The sequence below is a fragment of the Sus scrofa genome, chromosome 16 (assembly GCF_054392235.1).
Source record: "Sus scrofa isolate SSC_HxYL_T2T_F1_AM1 chromosome 16, Sscrofa_HxYL_maternal_Yorkshire_Landrace_v2.0, whole genome shotgun sequence".
Lineage (NCBI taxonomy): Eukaryota > Metazoa > Chordata > Mammalia > Artiodactyla > Suidae > Sus > Sus scrofa.
This window is the reverse complement of record NC_139398.1, coordinates 64,983,939-65,005,001: the sequence shown is the minus strand read 5'-3', so window position 1 is coordinate 65,005,001 and position 21,063 is coordinate 64,983,939. Positions and strand designations below refer to the sequence as shown.

The 21,063-nt window shown below is 41.3% G+C and overlaps 1 protein-coding gene across 4 annotated transcripts in view; it reads left to right on the top strand.

Annotated features, from left to right (window-relative positions):
• RANBP17 (RAN binding protein 17) overlaps window positions 1-21,063 on the top strand; it is a 324,083-nt gene that overhangs the window by 263,444 nt on the left and 39,576 nt on the right. For all 4 annotated transcript variants that reach the window (XM_085001775.1, XM_021076682.2, XM_021076681.2 and 1 more), the window contains 3 exons: window positions 1,169-1,251; window positions 14,889-15,103; window positions 17,361-17,499. In XM_085001775.1, the coding sequence (XP_084857901.1) occupies window positions 1,169-1,251; window positions 14,889-15,103; window positions 17,361-17,499 (437 nt within the window). The remainder of the gene's footprint in view (window positions 1-1,168; window positions 1,252-14,888; window positions 15,104-17,360; window positions 17,500-21,063) is intronic.

Here is a 21,063-nt window from a genome sequence, read left to right as displayed (position 1 = left end):
TTTTTCAGACAGATAATTAATATGGCATATTACTGATACAACAGTTAACACTAAAGGAAAGAAATCATTACATTGTATATTGCAGAGTATTTTGTATCTGCCATAGGTAGATAATTCATATCCAGCACAATCATCCTAAGAACTACGTGGTAAATATTTATAATCTCAGAAAATGTCAACTTGTCTATATTTCTCTAGAACCTAATGTGAATTATGTGTAAACATTTCTTAAATCAGGAATTGTATGCCAACAATCAAAATATTTTTAATAACATTTCTAATAAGTTATAATTGCACTTATTCTAAAGCATTAAGGAGAAAGCATTTCTATTCCTAGCAAAATGACTTTAGCAGATATCTTTACTTTTTGATATTTCTTTGCCTGTGACCTATTTCATCTTTTTGCTAATCCTTTTTAAAATATACATTATTTCTTAAAAGCACCGCAACAAAGCATATTAGAACCAACTAAAGCCAAAGTAATGTTAAAAAAAGCAAATATTTTGTCAGGATGGCATGTCCCTTTATCCTTTTCATACTAATCCCCCCCCCACCAGCTGTCAGGAGCTAGGAAGGTAGAATTGTTCTTGTTTAGAACTTCTGCGGTTTGAGTCTCTTTTCTTGAGCTATGTGCAATGGAGACTATAGTCTGTATATAAGTTAATGTGTTGAAATACGCTTGCAGTGCCAAATGATTCATTATGCATATGAACAATCTGAAAGGTACCTAGATTTCCTGTCTGTGATTTTATAATTTGTTTTAAAGATGTGTATTAGGCACTATGGGAGAACCCAAATGTAAATCTCTGTATCTATAAAAACTTATGCATACATACTTGGGGTTTTTTATTATTATCTATCCACCGCTTTGGATGAAAGGAGAGGAGGGTAAGAGATCCATGATATAGGATGTCAGAATACTGTTTGGGCAGATAAAAAATGAAGTCTTTGAATCAGCAAATAAATGAAAATAACTCAATTGTTCTAGTATCTTTAGAGTGAGAAAATTAGCACACACATTTTATCAACACTTACTTAATGGAATGGCACTTTAGAAAAGGTATAATTTTACTGTTGCTACTTCTAAGAAATGAAAATTCTGAGTATTTTAAGCCGATACTTGGTTTCTTATCTGCACATATAGTCTAAATTTTGCTGTATTTCTTAGATCCCAGCGTTTGAATTTTGATGTATCATCTCCTAACGGAATTCTCCTCTTCAGAGAAGCTAGTAAAATGATTTGCACTTATGGTGAGTATCCTTTTCTGTATTTGTCTCTGCAATATAACTTTTATCTCTTTGGAGGAAAGAAAGATGTTAGTGATTTTGTTCTTCTGAACTCTCACATCTGTATGAGTTTGTGAAATGGGTGATGGGGTGCAAAAGCCAGGTAGCCATCACATTGGCATCACGAGGAGTAAGCAGCACGCCTTTAACTACATATCATGTATGACCAACTGGGTGAATTTCTTTTGGATAAAATTGCAGTGTCAGTAGGCAAAGGGAATATGCTGCAGACAGAATATTGAAAAGTTACAGCATATTGAAAATTGCTAGAGGTTACGTCAGGGAGTTTGGTCATTGTTGGGTCAAAGAATGCTTAAACCACCATGTCACCAACATTGAATTTTGGAAAAATAACGTGGAAAGGGCAATAAATATTTTATTATAGGCAATCTGGGAGCCCTGTTCCCCTAGAATCAGAGTTCTGTAGTAAAGACTGTCCTGTTCAATTATGGGGAAAATTTGTGGTTTGTAGTTGGCATTGAGCCTTATAGCAACCCTACACACTAACACTTGCCAGTTCTGACAGCTTCCTCAATGAAATTCTCAACTCTCCAAGACCTTTATGTAGCCAGGTAATAAGAACATGATACAGTAGATTAGAATCCTCTGTTGGTTTGCCAGACACTGATTGTTAGTTACTGACTGCAAGCTGGGCTCTTTGCACTGCCCTTCTCCTTGGGAGAGGTTTCCTGTGTCCTCTTTTTCTTTGCCCTCTTCTTTTTTGCCTGTTCTTACTTTCCCAAATCAACAGCCACGTCTATGTTTGGCCTCAAAAATTGCCCGTGATTCTCATACTTACTTTTGAGCACCTAGAAACAGATTTTACAAAACTTTGTAAAACTTCAAGAGAGAGAGAAAGAGAGAGAGAGAGAGAGAGTGTGTGTGTGTGTGTGTAGGAACAGCCATTAAAAGTGTGTTACCTTTTTAAAAGTAAAAGTCTATTATTAAAAAAAAAAGGCAGAAAAATCATTGTTTTAAGTCATTTTTACTTCAACTCAAAACATTCTGGGACTCTATTCTGTGTGCATTGTAGACCTCTGATTAAAAATGATGAGTTTTAATTGTGCATTTGGTTTTTTAGAGTTTGAAATGATATAGTTTGAAACTACAGAAGGCAGCTTTTTAAGACAGTAGACTTGAGCTCTGATTTTCATCAGTACCAACAACTGTATTGCCACCACTTTTGCCTCTGTTGAAAATGGACACGCTAGAATCAGATAAACTAGAAATGCTTTTTTTTCCCCCAAAGGTAAAAATAAACCCTTTTTAAGATAGTCCCAAAACAGTCTTAGCATCAGCCCCTATCGACTCCATGACTTTCCGATAAGATACTACACCTCTTTGTGCTAGTTTTCTCATATATAAAATTAGAAATAACAAATAGCTTCTGAGCTACCTGTCTGGCTGGGATTAGAGGTGGTTATTTGAGCTCCTCTGGGTACAGGGCTTGGCACAGGGTGCAGGGTGGATTAGGTCCTCGGTGAACAAGAAGCCTCCTTGACCCCAGGCTTCTCTTACTCAGAGCCACTTGATTGGGTTCACCGACCACATCACGTCTTTGTTCAGGGATGCCTCCTGCTCAGACCATACCTTCCTGCTTCCTTCTGCCTGTAACAAGTATTAAGCATCTATTTCCTCACTTTTAAAAAAGAAATAATATTTCCCACTATGAAATAATGTGTGTATAAGATAATTTCTTAGTAGTCAATAGACCTTTAAATATACAAGCGTTAGATTCCTGTTATCAACCACAGTTGTATCTTTTCTTCCTCTTTTTCTGGATCCAGCTTCTCTGAGGCTTACTCACTATTGCAGGAGGGCTCATAAGAGCAACAGCTTCTTCCTCTTCCAGTAGCACTGAATCTCCAGTGTAGGACAGAATGTATGTCCAGCAGGTAACACCGAAAGGAACCTCAGAACAATGCCAAATCTATGGGCTTCAAAAGCTACTCCGTTCTCTATCAGGTGGTTTGATATGCACAAAAGCATTGTAGCAAAAGTTGAGAAAGATCGCTGTGTGGGGGTTACACTGGAGGAAGAGGAAGAAAAGAGAAGAGGCAGAGCAGAAAAGAGAAAACCTTCAAAATGTTCTTGAGAAGAAAAGCCAGTAAGGAGTTATCTTACTCTGAAAAAAAGACTAGGAGATTAGGGTAAGGCTCCGTTCCTAGTTTGGACGACAGAAATGGTAGTTTCCATTTTTTAATCAGTTCTTACTTGCCTCTTCCTATTCTAGACCATTTATCATACATTAGCCCCTTGAATCCTTGGAAGTATTATTATCTGCCACTCACAATCATTTGGCCTTGGTTAGGTTGCTTAGCCTCACTTGCTTCAGTTTCTTGTTAAAACAGTGAAAATAATACCTACTTCATAAGGTGGTGTGGGGATTCAGTTACATAGTTGGTGGAAAACCCTTAGACCAGTTAGCTATTGTGATAAGTTATGAAGAAATCGAAGTTCATAGATTTGCCAAATATCGCATAGCTACCAAATAGTCGAATTGCAATTTCATTCAAAGTCTGTATAACTTCAGACAATAGTCTTTCCATATTCCTTTCTGCCGCTTGGGAGTTGCCACATGAAGATTGTACCTTGGGTGTTTTGTTTTGTTTTGACTGCTCCTGCAGCCCGTAGAAGTTCACAGGGCCAGGGATTGAACTCACACCACAGCAGCAACCTGGGCCACTGTGGTAACAATGCCTGATCCTTAACCCCCTGCACCACAAAGGAATACCCTACCTTGGGTATTTTTGATGAGGCAAAGTATGGTTATTTCTTTTTTTCTTTCTTTTTTTTTGGGGGGGGTCTTTTTAGGGCCACACCCGTGGCATATGGAGGTTCCAAGGCTAGGGGTCGAATCGGAGCTACAGCTGCCAGCCTACACCACAGCCACAGCAACGCCAGATCTGAGCTGTGTCTGCGACCGACACCACAGCTCACATCAACGGTGGATCCTTAACCCACTGAGCGAGGCCAGGGATCGAACCTGCAACCTCGTGGTTCCTAGTTGGATTCGTTTCCGCTGTGCCACAACAGGAACTCCAAGTTTGGTTATTTCTATCCTAAAACTTAAGGGAAATGAAGATTCGATGGAAAAATGCCCCTCAACTTGGTCGCCTTTGACACATGCACTTTACACAGAGTGATCGAAAAATCCTTTTCCGCCTTCACTGAGTCTCGTGCTGGCTCCAGTCAGCCAAGCTGATTTTGTCTGTCCTTGCCTTCCATAATGTTTCATTATCCATGCTTTGACCTCTGGAGATTCTCATATGCGCATCGAAGGGAGACAGTGTGGTTCCCATCCAGGAGTCTGGAAGATGAGGGAAAGAATGACTAGGAGGGTACAGAAGGGCCGGCATTCTTTATTTCTGGGGTAAGCCAAGGTGAAGGAAGTTAAAGCCTGCAGAGGAAAGAGGCCAGAACATCCTGCCAGCCCTTCTGTTCCCGTCCTCCCTGGGTTTCTTCTCTGCTCACCTCCCATGGGCAGCGTCTGTGTAGTCACGGATCGGGGCAGTGCAGAGGGGGAAGGACTCCTTCCCAAATGCACCTGACTTGTTATATATTTTGTGGGCTACCTCCACTGCGCTGCTCAATGAGACTGGCAGGAAAATAATACTTTTGATATGCTGTTTTATTTATCTACATTCTGTCATGATCTACTTTGATGTAAGTTTTTAATTTTGCTTCAGCTCTCAGCTGCTCTCGCAGTTACAGCTCAGGGTCAGCGATGAGGTTAGCCACAGTAGCACAAAACAATTTCCTGTTTGTACAGCCCAGGTAGCATTTGGATGAGGATTAGATTTTACCACATTTTCTACTAGCCCAAGCCTATTATTTCTAATGAGTTTTAAATTGCTTCAAGAACATGTATTTCAAAATTTAGTGCTATGATCCATTCAGCCTGAGCAACTTAATAAAAGAAATTTCTTTCTTAAATTTTTGGTTAAAATGTTGCATGCAGTGTAATAAATGTTATTACTTCAGAAACCTACTTCTGAGTTTTAAGAACTGGATGTTTTTTGTGCTCAATTTCCATTTGTCTAATCTTTTCTTCCCTTTTGCCTCTGGGTAATGGTATCTTTAGTGACATCTGTTGGTTGAAGAGTGCACAGAAGGGAGAAATAGTGATTGTTTTCATAAGACTGGCAAAAATGGCCCTTCTTCTATTCCTCCCTCACGTATCTAATTTAAGAAAGTTCAATGTATGAAAAATCTAAACTTTAAAAATGGATAGAACAACTCTAGTTATTCACTCTATCTAAGAATTTACATCAGGATTCTTTTGAACAGTATATGCTTCAGGTACCTTTAAGGTATGATTTAATATGCTTAAACTGAGTTTGTAAAGTGATATACAAACCACTGGCATGTCCTGTGACCTAGAAAGCAGACCAGTGGTTTTCCACCTGGGTTTTGCAGAGCCCTAGAGATCTTGAAAGTAGCACAGAGACCCTCCAGAGAAGGGGAGAGGAGGGGACCATACTGCCACTTTGACAGGAACCACCCAGTTATATACAGTTACACTAGATTTATTTGTAGGAGGGGTCACCTCTTTAAAAAAATTTTTTTAATGAAAAAGCTGAAAAAGTACTGGCATGTACCATTAGAAGCATTTTAAGAATGAAGGATTATGATTTATGTTTAAGTGATTCAAAAAGACAGTTGAAGAGTGTGTTGGTTTTAAAATAACTAAGGACTTAATAAAATATTGCCAGGAAATAACAGTTCTGAAAAACAGATCATCCAGGAACCATGGATATAGCGTTTGATTCTTCCAGAAACCTGGCCAGAGGCATAGAACAAAGCAGTAGAGTGAGTCATAAAAATCCTGGGGAGGCAGTGAAATGCTCAGCACCTTAAGGATCGCAGGCTGTGAGGAATACGTTTCACAGGGAATTCCACACATGTTGGGACTTGGCCCCTTCTGCACGCAAAAAAAAAAAAAAAAAAAAAAAAAAGCTAAAAGCTATTAAATGAGTAAGTGCAGGGGATCGCCAAACAAGGGCTTCGAGTTCAGTGGATTCTTTCATCCATGCAGCTAACGTTTACTGAGCATCTGCTGTGTGTCTGATACAGTGAGAGTTACAAGGGCCAGAAAGAGAAATAAGGCACACAGAAAGAATCTTACTGCTCTTCCCTCAGTTGGGTCCAGCAGTAGTAGATTCAGACAAGTAAAGGAAGTGTTACAGTGCGTTGTGCCCCCTTCTATGCTTAGGAAGCACGCCCAGTGCTAGGAGAGCCCAGACGTTTGGGGAGGGCATTTCAAGCAGGCAGTGGCTTTTATAAAAGCATATAAATATAAAGCACTACCATGGTCTGTTAGTAAACGGAAGGATTTCAGAATAAAGAGTAAAAAGTGAAAATTCCTGATTATCTCATCACTCAGAGACAACCATCCTTAACAGTTCAGTGTGTGCTCTTTCATACTTGTTTTATGTGTACATATGCATATATTATTCCAAAATTTCTGTTATAGTATACTTGCTAATCTGTAATTTTCTGTTTTTACTTTTATCATTGGCTGTTGCTTCATATTAATATATACAGATCTTTGTCTCTTTTTTTCCTTTGGTTTTTCACAATTTTTTCCTACCATATCATTCTTTATTTATTTATTTTTTGTCTTTTTAGGGCCACACCCATGGCATATGGCGGTTCCCAAGCTAGGAGTTGAATTGGAGCTACAGCTGCCTGCCTACACCACAGCCACAGCAACCGGGGCTCCAGGCTGCATCTGCGACCTACACCATAGCTCACAGCGATGCCGGATCCTTAACCCACTGAGCAAGGCCAGGGATCAGTCCTACATCCTATGGATATTAGTTGAGTTTGTTAACCACTGAGCCACAACGGGAACTCCTACCATATCATTTTAAATAGCTGCAAAGTATTCCATTTTATGGTTATACTATAATCTATTTAATTACTTAGCTTTTGGTAGATGTAATTTTCATACACATGTGACTTTTCACTCTCATGCACTGTGTTTCAGTAAGCAGCTTTGTACATTCAGCTTTGTGAGCTTCATTTATTCAACAAATATATATTGAGAGCAGCAGGTGCTGTTCCAGACTCATTGGACATTTCCCTGAGCAAAACTGAAAAAGAAATTATTTAGTATGTTAAAAGGTAATAAGTGGTATGAAAAAAAAGAAAGCAAGCAAAGCAAGATCAAGGCATTAGAAGTACCAGGGATTTCCCGTCGTGGCTCAGCAGTTAGTGAACCCGACTAGCATCCATGAGGATGCGGGTTCGATCCCTGGCCTCACGCAGCGGGTTAAGGATCCGGCATTGCTGTGAGCTGTGGTGTAGGTTGCAGATGCGGCTCGGATCCTGCGTTGCTGTGGCTGTGGTGTAGGCCGGTGGCTACAGTTCCTATTGGGCCACTAGCCTGGGAACCTCCATATGCCACGGGTGTAGCCCTAAAAAGACGAAAAGAAAAAGAAGTACCAGGGGTTGGGAACCATGTTGTACTATCATGTGATCAAGTCAGGCCTCCTTGAGAAGATGACATTTGAGCAAAGACTTGCAGTAAATGAGGGAATTAGTCATGCGGCTATCTTAGGGAAGAGTATTTCAGGCTGAAGGAACACCAAGTTTTAGGGTCCTGAGGCAGGAGTGTGTCTGGCATGTTGGAAAAACAGCAAGGACGTCAGTAACTAGAACAGAGTGCACCGAAGAGAGTAATAATGAGCAGTGTCATGTAGTGTCACATCCGGTAAGCCATTATCAGGCCTTTGACTTTAACTCCAAGTGCAAGAGAGGGACCCTAGAATGTTTTGAGCAGAGGACTGACATGATTGGATGATACTGGCTTTGACGAAGGGATGGCAGTAGGAGTGGTGAGAAGTGGTTGGATCTGGATATATTTTAAAGGTAAAGCAAATCGAATGTCTTGATGGATTGGATATATGGCATGAGAGAAATAATGTAGTCAAGGAATTTCGGCATAAACAAGTGGAAGGACAGAGTTAACATTAACTGAGATGCATAAGGCTGAGCGGGGTGCGAAGGGGATCAGTTGTTCCATTTTGGTTGTGTTGAGCTGGAGATGTTGGTCAGTCCCTCAAGCGGAGGTCTTGAATATGGAGTTGAATGCGCAAGTCGAAGATGTGGAACAGGTCTGGTCCAGAGAAACAAATTGTCATTGACTCTTATATGGTATGTAAGGCTGCAAAACTAGATGAAATCACTAGGATGGGGTGCGAATTTAAATATAGAAGATTTAGATTTGCGCGCTGGGGCACTCTAGGTTGGAAGGAAAGGGGGAAGAGGAAGAACCAACGAAGGAGAGAATGAGAAAACATGGAAATGAGAGAAGATCAGAAGAGTGGATGTCTCGGAAGACAGGCTGCTAATGAATCAAGCAAGGCGAGGACTAAGAGCCGACCATCGCACTTCGGGACAGAGACGTCACTGGGAACCTTGAAAAGAGCACACTCCCAGTGGAGGGATGTAAAAGAGAATCAGAGGAGAAATGAAGACAGTGAAGACAGACAATTCTTTTTAAGGAATTTTGTTACAGAGGGGAGTAGTATCAGGAAGGGATGAAGGGATGTAGGGCCAAGAGAAGGTTTTGTGTTTAAAAAATAAAAAAGATTGCATGGGAGAGGAAGGGGGAAAGTGCTGTGCTGTTTGTAAGCATGTAAAAGGAGATGGGAGGTAGTTCAACATACTGAGGGACTGGCTTTTATAGAAGACTGCGTATTGGCACAGATGCTGCTGGGCAGGTAGATACGGCAGGGAGCACTTGGAATTAGAATGTGTTCTCAAAAGTGAATTTACACATTTTTAATATTTTTAATAAGGTTTTACCAAATTGCCCTCTGAATGGTTATACTAATTCACATTCCCAACAATTTCCTTGCGCGCGGGGCGGCGGGGGGGGGGGCGGTCTTTCTAGGGCCGTGCTTGTGGCATATGGAGGTTCCTAGGCAACCAAGCTAGGAACCATACCATAGCTCACAGCAACACCGGATCCTTAACCCACTGAGCGAGGCCAGGGATCGAACCTGCATCCTCATGGATACTAGTCAGATTGGTTTCTATTGAGACACAACAGGAACTCCCTCCCAACAGTTTTCTTAATTGCCCACATTCTTATCAATGCTGCATTGTTTTAATCTTTTTCAACCTTTAAAGGGAACTATTATGTCCCTTTCCAGTCTTCACAGCTTCACTTCTGTCCCAAACCATTTCTATCCAGGGGCCTCGGCTGGTTCGCACAGAGACAGAGTGGGTTGAGTGACCTGTAGTAAAGGAGTGTCAGCAAGCTTGCGGTCCTCTTCCCATAACTGTTCTGATGATGAATGAAGACATTCAACCTACAAGGCTGTCAGCTAAATATCAAATTCACTTTAAAATTTTAGAGATTAAAAGGGAAAAAGAGAAGGTAAATCAATGCAATGGATTGCTTTATAAACCAGGAAGCAGCATCGTTCATGCTGTTAGTTTTTCTTAGTACAAGATACTGCTATAGTGTATCTTATCCCTTGCCCCCCCCCCGCCCCTTTTTCAATACTCTTTTGAGGGTACAGACAACTGGTAGGTTGTGGGCCCAAGAACCACACTGTGACCTCCAGCAACCAGTTCTCTTTTTTTAGTTTGTTTTTTTTTTTTTTGTCTTTTTGCTATTTCTTTGGGCCGCTCCTGCGGCATATGGAGGTTCCCAGCCTAGGGGTCGAATCGGAGCTGTAGCCACCGGCCTACGCCAGAGCCACAGCAACGTGGGATCCGAGCCGCGTCTGCAACCTACACCACAGCTCACGACAACGCTGGATCGTTAACCCACTGAGCAAGGGCAGGGACCGAACCCGCAACCTCATGGTTCCTAGTCGGATTCGTTAACCACTGCGCCACGACGGGAACTCCAACCAGTTCTCTTTTGAAGGAAAAGAAGGAAAGTGGTCAAAAGTACAGTGTTGACCTTGCTTCGAATTACGCTTTAGAAGGCAGTGGCATTGTTCTACACCACACACACCCCAGCTTTACCTCCTCCCCTTTCTCAGGCCATAGCTCCCCATGTATGAGCTTACCAGCTGTTAGACTAGAGAAAGAAATGAAGCCTGTGTACTATGTGTTGTCATCATTTACAAGAATACTGCGGCACTTACTGTGGTAAGGACTTTACATGTGCTGTTGTGTCTTCTCCACATTAGGGCATTGTGAGTTTAAAAGCACTATTGTTATCCTCTTTTTGTAGATGAGGAAACTAACCTACAGAGACTAATAATCTGTTCAGACACACAGGTCATAAGCAAAGATGAAGCATTGAAACCCCAGGTCAGTTTAAGACTCAGAAGCCCACCTGGTTCATCACCACCTGAGGCACAATATGTTTATTTTCTGTTAAAATATTATCTTGTTATAGAGTTTTCAGCTCTAGTTTTCAGATCTTTGAAGGAAGGCCACTCTGGGTATAGGGAGCCTCTTCTAGAGACGACATCATGGAGTCAGTCATCAGGGAAGAGATGGAATCTCAGAAGGAAGAAGAGTGTTTTTAAAAAAGTAGATCAGGAGTTCCCATTGTGGTTCAGTGGATTAAGGACCCAACGTAGTCTCCGTGAGGACATGGGTTTGATTCCTGGCCTTGCTCAGTGGATTAAGGATCCGGCATTGCCTCAAGCCAAGGCGTAGGTCGCAGATTCCACTCAGACCTGGTGTGGCTGTGGCTGTGGCGTAGGCCTCAGCTGCAGCTCTAATTGAACCCCTGGCCCAGTAACTTCCATATGCCACAGGTGCAGCTGTAAAAAGAAAAAAAGGTAGGTCTGAAAGTATATCTTAGATAAACAGAAGAAGAGACTTTGCATCTTCTTATATATGCTTCTCTGCGTCTAGTGCTTGGTAGTTGTCTAGAAGGATACCTGTGAATGCTGGACGCTAACTGCCACCCCCTCACACAAACAAGGGGCTTCTCCAAAAGAGATAGAGAATAGAAGTTAAGAAAGAGGAACCCAAACAGTTTGTATAAGCTAATAATGAGGAAAATATATCTAATAAGCAAATTTATATCCGGAGTCTTATGTGCTTATTTCTGAGGGGTTTTTTCCCTTATTATTTTTTTTCTTTTTTTTTTTTTGCTTTTTAGACCCACACCTGCAGCATAGGGAAGTTCTCGGGGTCCAGTCGGAGCTACAGCTGCCAGCCTACACCACAGCCACAGCAATGTGAGGTCCAAGCCGTGTCTGCAACCTGTACCACAGCTCACATCAACGCTGGATCCCTGGCCTGCTGAGGGAGGCCAGGAATCGAACCCACATCCTCATGGATACTAGTCAAATTCTCATTTCCACCGCACCACAGTGGGAACTCCTTCCCCTATTATTTAGTGAGGTTTCTCTTATTGTTACAGCACAGACAACAGTAAGAATGGCAGTTCCCTAATGCTCGCTCGAGTCTCCCTTCCTCACTCGTCACCTCTGACCAGATTAACCATTCGGCTCTCGGCATTCTCTTCCGGAGCCCCAGCATGGCCTCAACCTCTGTCTTACCCAGGTCTGATGTTTAAGTTGGGGCAGCACTTCATTCCCCTGCCCCCAGTTGGGGCAGATACAGTTAGTGGGAAACAATTGGAGATGTTTCCTCTTGATTTCACACTTGGAAAGTGTCTTATTTCATTAAAGAAAGTATCATGTCCTTTTGTCCAAGTGGCAACTGTTACTGGCTTCAGTGGCTGCCAGCCTGGCAGTGCCTCCATCTCCTGGCAGTCCATCAGTATCCTAAAAGATCTCTCCCTTGGGGAGGAAATCCCGGGAAGGAAGGATACGGGACTGCATAAGAGGTGTGGGATGGAAGCCAAGAAGGGTTGTCACACCCGTCGAGGAACGTCAAAACCAAACTGGTATCAATCAGCCCAGTCCCTTTTGTTTACAGCAGTGTGCGTCTAACTGCTAGACTTTAAGCTCTTTGAGGGCAAGGCCTCCAATTTCAGTCTGTAGTGTTGAATAACATATTGAATAAAGCTGAATGGGAGTGAATAAATGACGTGATTGCACCTTCTCTTCCTTGGTCCTGCGTAGCCACCAAGGAATGCTGGCCCCTGAGCACAATGAAATATAGTTTCCTTTTTCAAAAGTACTACTTTACTCATTCTACTTTTGCAGGGTCAGAACTGTATATACTAATTAGTGTTTTAATGAATGGAGATGTATCTAAAACAGTCCAAAAGACGTGTGCCAAATTGCAACTTTAACACACAGATAAAAGTTGGATTCTAAATAATTAACCCTTCTTGAGGGTAGGGTTATCCAGTCCTTTGCAGCCAAAATTTTTCCCCAGGAGTTCCTGCCCTGGCTCAGTGGTTAATGAATCCTGCTAGTATCCAGAGGATGCAGGTTCAATCCCTGACCCCCGCTTAGTGGGTTAAGGATCCAGCATTGCTGTGAGCTGTGGTGTAGGTTGCAGACGCAGCTCGGATCTAGTGTTGCTGTGGCTGTGGTGTAGGCCAGAAGCTACAGCTCTAATTTGACCCCTAGCCTGGGAACCTCCATATGCCGTAGGTACAGCCCTAAGAAAAAAAAGCCCAAAAAAATTGTTTTCCCCATTACAGTTCTTGGTCTGCCTATTCTATCTCATGCTGAAGAACATAGGCTCTTTACTTGCTCCATAAAGACATCAGCATAAGAAATCCCCAAAAGATGACCCAGTTTTCTCTGTTTGACCCCGGCCGCCTCAACAGACCCAGAATATGTAAACCACCACCCCTAGCACCAAACTACCCTAGCTTTTTCCCTCAGTGTAAGCAGTGCTTTCCTTGCCTGGGAAAGGGCAGGAGGGGAAGGGTCGACCTTGATTTAAATGGCATTGAAGACACAGGTAGAAGAGCAGTGGCTGAGAACTGTCCTCCCCCGCAGGACCCGGCTTTTACAGACTTACAGACCCTCATCCTGTGGTGGTCTCTCCTTTAAGGGCCACCTAGGAACCTGCGATTGCTCCCAGGGAAGTAACCTGTTCCGTGACGTTTTTCCCACACTGCTCTCCTGCCCAAGCAAAGTCAGTCTCTTCTATTCCCATAAGCTCTTTGACATGCCTCTCTGATGCTGATTGTCACGTTGTGTAATGTTATTTATTTACAAATGTATTTCTCCCACAAGACTGAACTTCTTTAGAGCAGAGACTTCATTTCTTTCATGTGTGTATCCAAGCACCTCCGATGCAGTAGCAATTAAGTAAATGCTATCATATGGAGTGGGATCTTATGAAACGTGCAGTATCTTTCTAAGGTAAGTGAGGATGAGATCAGGAGAGAGAGTACAGAATGCAGCATGGAGTGGATTCCAAGATATGCTTTGGCCTTCGCTACAATGGTGTTGTCACTCAAATGTATAGACTATAAGCAAAGCCACGTGGCTTTGAAGGATGCACAGAAGATGGAAATGTTTCAGTAAGGCAGATAAAAAGGAGGAACCGTTCACCCTGGGTTGGTCCTGTTTCATGCTCTGAGAGAATTTTCCTAGTCCTTCTTGGTCATAAGGGCTTGTAGTTCTAGACACAGAGCAGGAAAGAACAAGGACAAGCTGAAACCAAGTAAAATTTCTCCGTCTGTTAGTCACGTCTCTATTCACAACAACCTTCAGAAAGTCATGGCTGCTGCTTCACTTCTACCTTCCAAGTCTCATATAGATTTCTCTTTTGCTCAATTCTAGCCCACAATTGTACAGGGAAATGAGTTCTGGGAAACTTAATTCTTGTTTAGCCCAATAGACACAATGCAAAACCACAACAATATACCTCTAAACTTTGTAAATTGAATTTCGTTTCAATTTTAGAAGCGGTACTCACTTGAACAGGAAAAAGCAGACCTAAGAAAGATGTATGAGTGTATAATTTTTTACAGTGCATTCTTAAATATTGCCTAGTAACATGCCTTACTAGTATATGTTTTAGAAAGAAATTGTTGGTTGTAAGTGCTAACAACAAAAAATTGTAAGGTGATTATATAAACATTCCTTTGTCTTTTGGTGGTTAAACATAGAATTTAAATACAGTTTTTAAACAAATATCTCTTCAGATCCTCTGAAAAAGAATCTAAGGAGAAAAAGGAAGTAACGTTTACAGTGCACTGTGCCAAGAACTTCTTACGTGTCTTGTTTCATTTAATTCATGTACCAAACCTGTAATGCTCCTACGAGTGAAGTAACTCAATATCAAGTTCATGCACAAAGGTTGAAAATTGACCCCACAATTTAGAGTAACTTGTATGTCTAAGTTATCTTTCTCTCCTGATTTAGTTATCTAGTCCTACTTTTTTAAACTTCTTCTTAAAGAGAGAACATATATATCAGAGTATGTAAAATGAACTGATCTTGAGTACACCTCAATGAATTTTTATCTCTATATACTCGTGTAATCACCATCCAGAAGAAATAGAAACCTTTTCCCGTGCCCTTGATTGGTTTTACTTGGGCCATTTGTACTTCGCAGGTCAGGTCAACTGCCGTATGTATTCGTATCTTTCATTATGTGGATGGTGTCATTCTTGGAACAGTGGGGGGGAAGCGAACATTGGCAATAAAGTGAAAATGTTAAATACTGTGCCTTGTAACTGCTTTGAATTACATCTACTTATATCACTTTCTCTTTCTGCTTTTACCCTAAAACAGGTAATCAGATCCTGTCCCTTGGGAGTCTCTCAAAAGATCAGATTTATCCAATGAAACTCAAGGGCATCTCCATCTGCTATTCAGCTCTCAAATCTGCCTTGTGTGGAAATTATGTCAGCTTTGGCGTCTTCAAGTTGTACGGGGACAACCATTTTGACAATGTACTCCAGGCCTTTGTCAAAATGCTGCTGTCAGTGTCCCACAGTGACTTGCTAGTAAGCAATCATGCATCATGGAAGTCTTTGTGTGAAACGTGAAGTAACAGCACTGCAGGCTTGGATTGGCTGTGAGGAACCCAGGGAGTTCAAATAGCGCTAGAACATTTTATGGTTTAAGGCAGCATCTTGATTTAACTTACAGAATTTGAGCAACTGCAGTAGCTGTATTTATATCATCAAATGTGCAGTTTTGAAAACTGCAGCTACCACCTCCTGACCAATTGGTCATCTAGAGTGTTCTAGGTTCTCTATCTAGAGAAAGCGTAATTAGCAGTTTCACTTAATCGCTTACAACTCGACTCCTCATTCAAAAAAGGTCTGTGTTTCCTGGAGCAGAAAACGGACGACAGGATCTTCTCCTTCCTTTGTTTCTATTCTGTCTACTTCCCGTCCCGTTTGGCCTGGGTTTCCGTCAAAATTCTGTTGTGGCGGACAGAGTGCTGAACTGGAAGTTGAGCAACCTGGTATAGAGTCTCAGCTCGGCCACTCACTGGCCATTTACCCTGAATAAATCACCTTCTCTCCTTCTCCAGGCTTCAGTGTCCTCTCCTTTAAATGACTAAAGTAAACAAAAGCCATCTCTAGGTCCCTTTTCTACTCTACCATCTAGTTTCTGTGATTTACGAGAGTGGTTTGCAAACGTTGAGGCCCGTCAGAATCACTGGGATGCCTGTTGGAAGTCACATTTCCAGGCTTCTCCACGGAGCTGTGTCGTTATCAGACTTTTTAAAAAACATCTCTACCTGATTATACAAAAGCTAACATATGCCCAGTGTGGTTGCAGTAATTGCTTTAGTAACACAACCAAATTCATGCCATGCTTACTTCGTTCAGGCTTTCCCACCTGCTCCCGGTACAGGTAAGATCTGAGGGGCCTTCGTTAGTCAGCCTGTATGAGAAATGCTCCTTGGCCTTCGAATGGGCTAGTGACCCCCTCTTCCACCTTTCTAGGCCAGTCTTCATGAAACCACATGTCAAGCCAAAATTGTCTAGCCTCTTTTCAGTAGAATGGAAGATTCATTGAAGGCTGCCTCCACTTGAGTCAGATCTGCCATGTGTTACAGCTTTCTCATTGAGGGAACTCATCTCTCCAGTTGAGGTCCACCAAAAAAAAAACCTCATGTGGTCCAAGAATTTCTCTGATTTGTTCTCTATAGACAAGCAAACCTCTAACTCAGGAGTCTCAAAATGGAGGGTGTGTAGGTGGTCTCCCTTAACACACATTTTTTAAATGCACATTTGAGGACTTCACTCCAGAGGTTTTCATTTTGCAAGTCTTTTTTATGTCTTTTTTTTTTTAAGGGCTGCACCAATGGCACATGGGAGTCCCCAGGCTAGGGGTTGAATAGAAGCTGTAACTGCCAGCCTACCCCACAGCCACGGCAACACGGATCCAAGCCGTGTCTGTGTCCTACACCACAGCTCACAGCAATGCCGGAACCTTAACCCACGGAGCAAGGTCAGAGATCAAACCTGCTTCCTCATGGATGCCAGTCAGATTCATTAACTGCTGAGCCATGATGGGAACTCCATAGAAAACTGCATTTTTAATAAGCACCCCATGTGATTCTTAGGGAGGTAGTCTTAATCGCACTTTAATAAATACTGCTCTGCTGTGTTTCTCTTATGAGTGTTGTGCTTCTTTGATACTGGTTTGAGTTTCATTTGAGGTTTTTCTGGTATCTTTCTCATGCACTTATCTTTTGCCTATGGTATATGGTAAATATTAAGCCATTTACCCAGTTATGATTTAGTTAGATGGGTTGACTTTGTGTAAACACAGCAGACTGTGATGCCAAATCCTATTATAATAGCAGATTTCTTGATGTTAGAAAAAAAAAAAAAAAAGGTTGCCTGGCCACTATTAAGTTGCTGTTCAGTGTTACAGTATTCCAGCCCAGGAAACTAATTCACAATCTTCTAAATTCCATACTACAGAGATTTTACTTTCCCTTAAGTGTTAACCATGTAAGCCAAAATCGAACTTACATACAATGCTGTGCTATCCCTTTAAATTAGAATTTCTGGAGATCAAGAGATTTTTATTGGAACCCCTTTAAATATTGATTTGAGAGTCATTATGTCATTTGTTCCATATATGTATTTTAAATATCTTTGTTTATATATTTATGTTCATTTTGTGTATCTGTGTGTAAGTAAGGCCCCAATTTCCAATATGACAAATGACAATTTTCACTGGACTGTCACATGTCTTTTGCTTCCCTCTGTCCTGACATTTGTATTTCTGTTGCAGCAATATCGGAAACTGAGCCAATCTTACTACCCACTCCTGGAATGTCTCACCCAGGACCACATGAGCTTCATCACCAACTTAGAGCCTCCTGTACTCCTCTATGTTCTCACATCTATCTCAGAGGGACTCACTACTCTTGGCAAGTATCATGGAAAACATTGTTTTCAGAGGACATACTTTATTGTGATCTCTCTCTCTCCTTTTTTTTTTTTTTTCTTTTTTTTTGTCTTTTTAGGGCCGCACCTGCGGCATATGAAGGTTCCCAGGCTAGGGGTCCAGACGGAGCTGTAGCCACCAGCTTACACCAGAGCCATAGCAACTCAGGATCCGAGCCATGTCTGCAACCTACACCACAGCTCACGGCAACGCTGGATCCTTAACCCTGGGAGCAAGGCCAGGGATCAAACCTGCATCCTCATGGATGCTAATCAGATTCGTTTCCACTCAGCCGCGATGGGAACTCCTGGTTTCTTGATGTATGTGTTTTTTGAGATGATCATCTTACAGAGGGGGAGAGGTTGTGTACCCAAACTGACAGATTATTTTGTAACTATTACTTGTAAGAGAGAAAATGCCCTTTTTTTTCATATTTTGATTTACAGTTTCTTTTTTTTTTTTTTTTTTTTTGGTCTTTTTGCTATTTCTTTGGGCCGCTCCTGCGGCATATGGAGGTTCCCAGGCTAGGGGTCGAATTGGAGCTGTAGCTACTGGCCTACGCCAGAGCCACAGCAACTCGGGATCTGAGCCTCGTCTGCAACCTACACCACAGCTCACGACAACGCCAGATCGTTAACCCACTGAGCAAGGGCAGGGACCGAACCCGCAACCTCATGGTTCCTAGTCGGATTCGTTAACCACTGCGCCACGACGGGAACTCCTACAGTTTCTTTTTAATTAACTTTATTAAGGTGTAATTTACCCATAGTCGTAAAAATCATTAATTTTAAGTGAGCAATTTAGTGAGTCCTGGCAAATGTATATAAAGTCGTGAATGACCACAACCAAAATAATAGAACATTTTTATCACCACAAATAGCTCCCTCGTAACCCCTTCTCATCAATCCCTTCCCCCCAGTTCCAGCCCCAAAGAGTCACTGTCTGCTTTCTCTCCCTATAGTCTGCCTTTCCAAGAATGTCACAGAAGTGGCGTCATATAACATAGAGCCTTTATGTCTGGCTTCTCTCATTTAGCATAATGCCTTTGAGATTTATCCATGTTGTTTTGTGAATCTTTTTTTTTTCCTATTGCTGAATGTTATTCCATTGTGTGGATTACTGCATTTGTTTATATTTTCACCACCTGATAACATTTGGGTTGTTTCCATTATTTGGGTGTTTGAAACAACGCTACCATGAAAATTCATGTACAGGTCTTTCTGTGGACAAATATTGTTTATCTTGAGTAAAAACCAGAATGGAATTTCTGGGTTGTGTGCTAAATGTATGTTTTTTGTTTTTTGGGGTTTCTTTTTTTTTGTCTTTTTGCCTTTTCTAGGGCTGCTCCCATGGCACATGGAGGTTCCCAGGCTAGGGGTCTAATTGGAGCTGTAGCTGCCGGCCTACACCACAGCCTCAGCAACGCCGGATCCTTTAACCCACTGAGCAAGGCCAGGGACCGAACCCACAACCTCATGGTTCCTAGTCGGATTCGTTAACCACTGCACCATGACAGGAACTCCTAAATGTATGTTTAACATCATAAAAAAGTGCCTGAGTTCCCACTGTGGCTCAATGAGTTCAGAGTCTGATTGTAGCTGCTCAGATCACTGCAGAGGTGCAGGTTCCATCCCAGGTCTGGCACAGTGGGTTAAAGGATCTAGTGTTGCTACAGCTGTGGCTCAGATTCAGTCCTGGAAACTTCCATATGCCACCAGTGCAACCAATTAAAAAAAAAAAAAAAATGCCAACCTGGTTCCCAAACTGATTGTTCCATTTCACTCTTCTCATCTTCCAATTGTCCTGTATCAACCCTTATACTCGCTCTTATCAGTTTTTACGTTTAGCTATCCTTGTGGGTGATTTAGCCATCCTTGTCATTTTAATTTGCATTTTACTAATGAATGATGATTTGAGCATCTTTTCTTGCTTATTTGCCATTCATGTATCTTCTTGGTAAAGTATTTGTTCAAATCTTCTGCCCATTTTTTTTAACTGGATTATTTATCTTGGAAGAGTTTATTATATATTTTGGATACGAATCTTTTATCAGATACATGTTTTGCAAATAATTTTTCAGCCTTGGCTTGTCTTTTTTATTTTCTGTACAGTGTCTTCTGAAGAGTAAAAGTTTTCAGTTTTGAGGATGTCCAATTTATTACTTTTTTCTCTTACAGTTCTTGTCTTTTGGGTCCTGTCCTAAGAAATCTTTACTTAGTCACCCAAGGCCATAAAGGTTTTTTCTATGTTTTCTTCTAAAAGTTTTATAGTTTCACTCTTATGTTTAGTCTACAATCCATTTCAATATAATTTTTGTATTCAATATTATGAGATAAAAGCTGGGATTCTTTTTTAATATATGGGTATTCAGTTGTTCCAGCATCTTTTGCTGAAAAATACTCTCTTACCTGTCAGATTACCTTGTGCCATTGCTATACTGTCCTAATTTTATCACAAGTCTTTTTTTTTTTTTTTAGGGCTGCACGCCTAGCATATGGAGGTTCCCAGGCTAGCAGTCTAATTGGAGCTACAGCTGCTGGCCTGCATCACAGCCACAGCAATGCCAGATCAGTGCTGCATCTGCGACCTACACCACAGCTCATGGCAACACCGGATCTTGAACCCACTGAGTGAGGCCAGGGATTGAACCCTCAACCTCATAGTTCCTGGTCGGATTCATTTCTGCTGTGCCACGATGGGAATTCTTTTTTTTTTTTTTTCCCCAAGTCTTAAAATCAGATAGCATAGCCTTCTAATTTTGTCTTTCTCTTTTAAAATTGTCTTGGCTATTCTTGGGTCCTTTGTTAGAAAAAAAAAAATGAGCAGGAGATCTTTTATTGAGTTGAATTGAGTCTCTAGCCCAATTCGGGGAGAACTGACATGCTAGCAATATTGAATGTTCAGTTCCTGAAAATAGCATATCTTTCCATTTATTTAGCTCTCCTTTAACTTTTCTCGATAGCATTTTTGTAGTTTTGAATATGTGTCTTCTCCATATATTTATAACAAAGTAGTTTATGTTTTTATGCTATTGTAAATGGTAGTGCTTCTCAGTTTCTATTGTTTCTGCTACTGTGTAGAATTGCAATTGATTTCTTTGTTTCTTGGCCATGTAGCCTGTAACCTTGCTAAACAGACTTATTAATTCTGATAGCCTTTAGTAGATTTTCTGCATAGATATGTCTGCAAATAAAGGTAGTTTTACCTCTTCCTTTCCAATCTGTATGGCTTTTTTTTCTTACCTTATCACCCTTGCCAGAACCTACAGTACAGCATTGAATAGAGGTGATGGTAGCAAACATTCTTTTTGTCTCCATTGTTATAGGGAAAGCAGTCATTCTTACACCATTCAATAGAATGTTAGTCGTAGGTTTTTTTGTAGATGCTCTGTATCTTGTTAAGGAAATTTCTTGCTATTGTAGTTTTCTGAGAGTGGGTGTTGAATTTTATCAAATTCTTTTTCTACATATACTGAGATGATCATATTTATTTTCTTTTTTGTCCTGTTAACATATTATATAATGTTAATCATCATATTGATAGATAT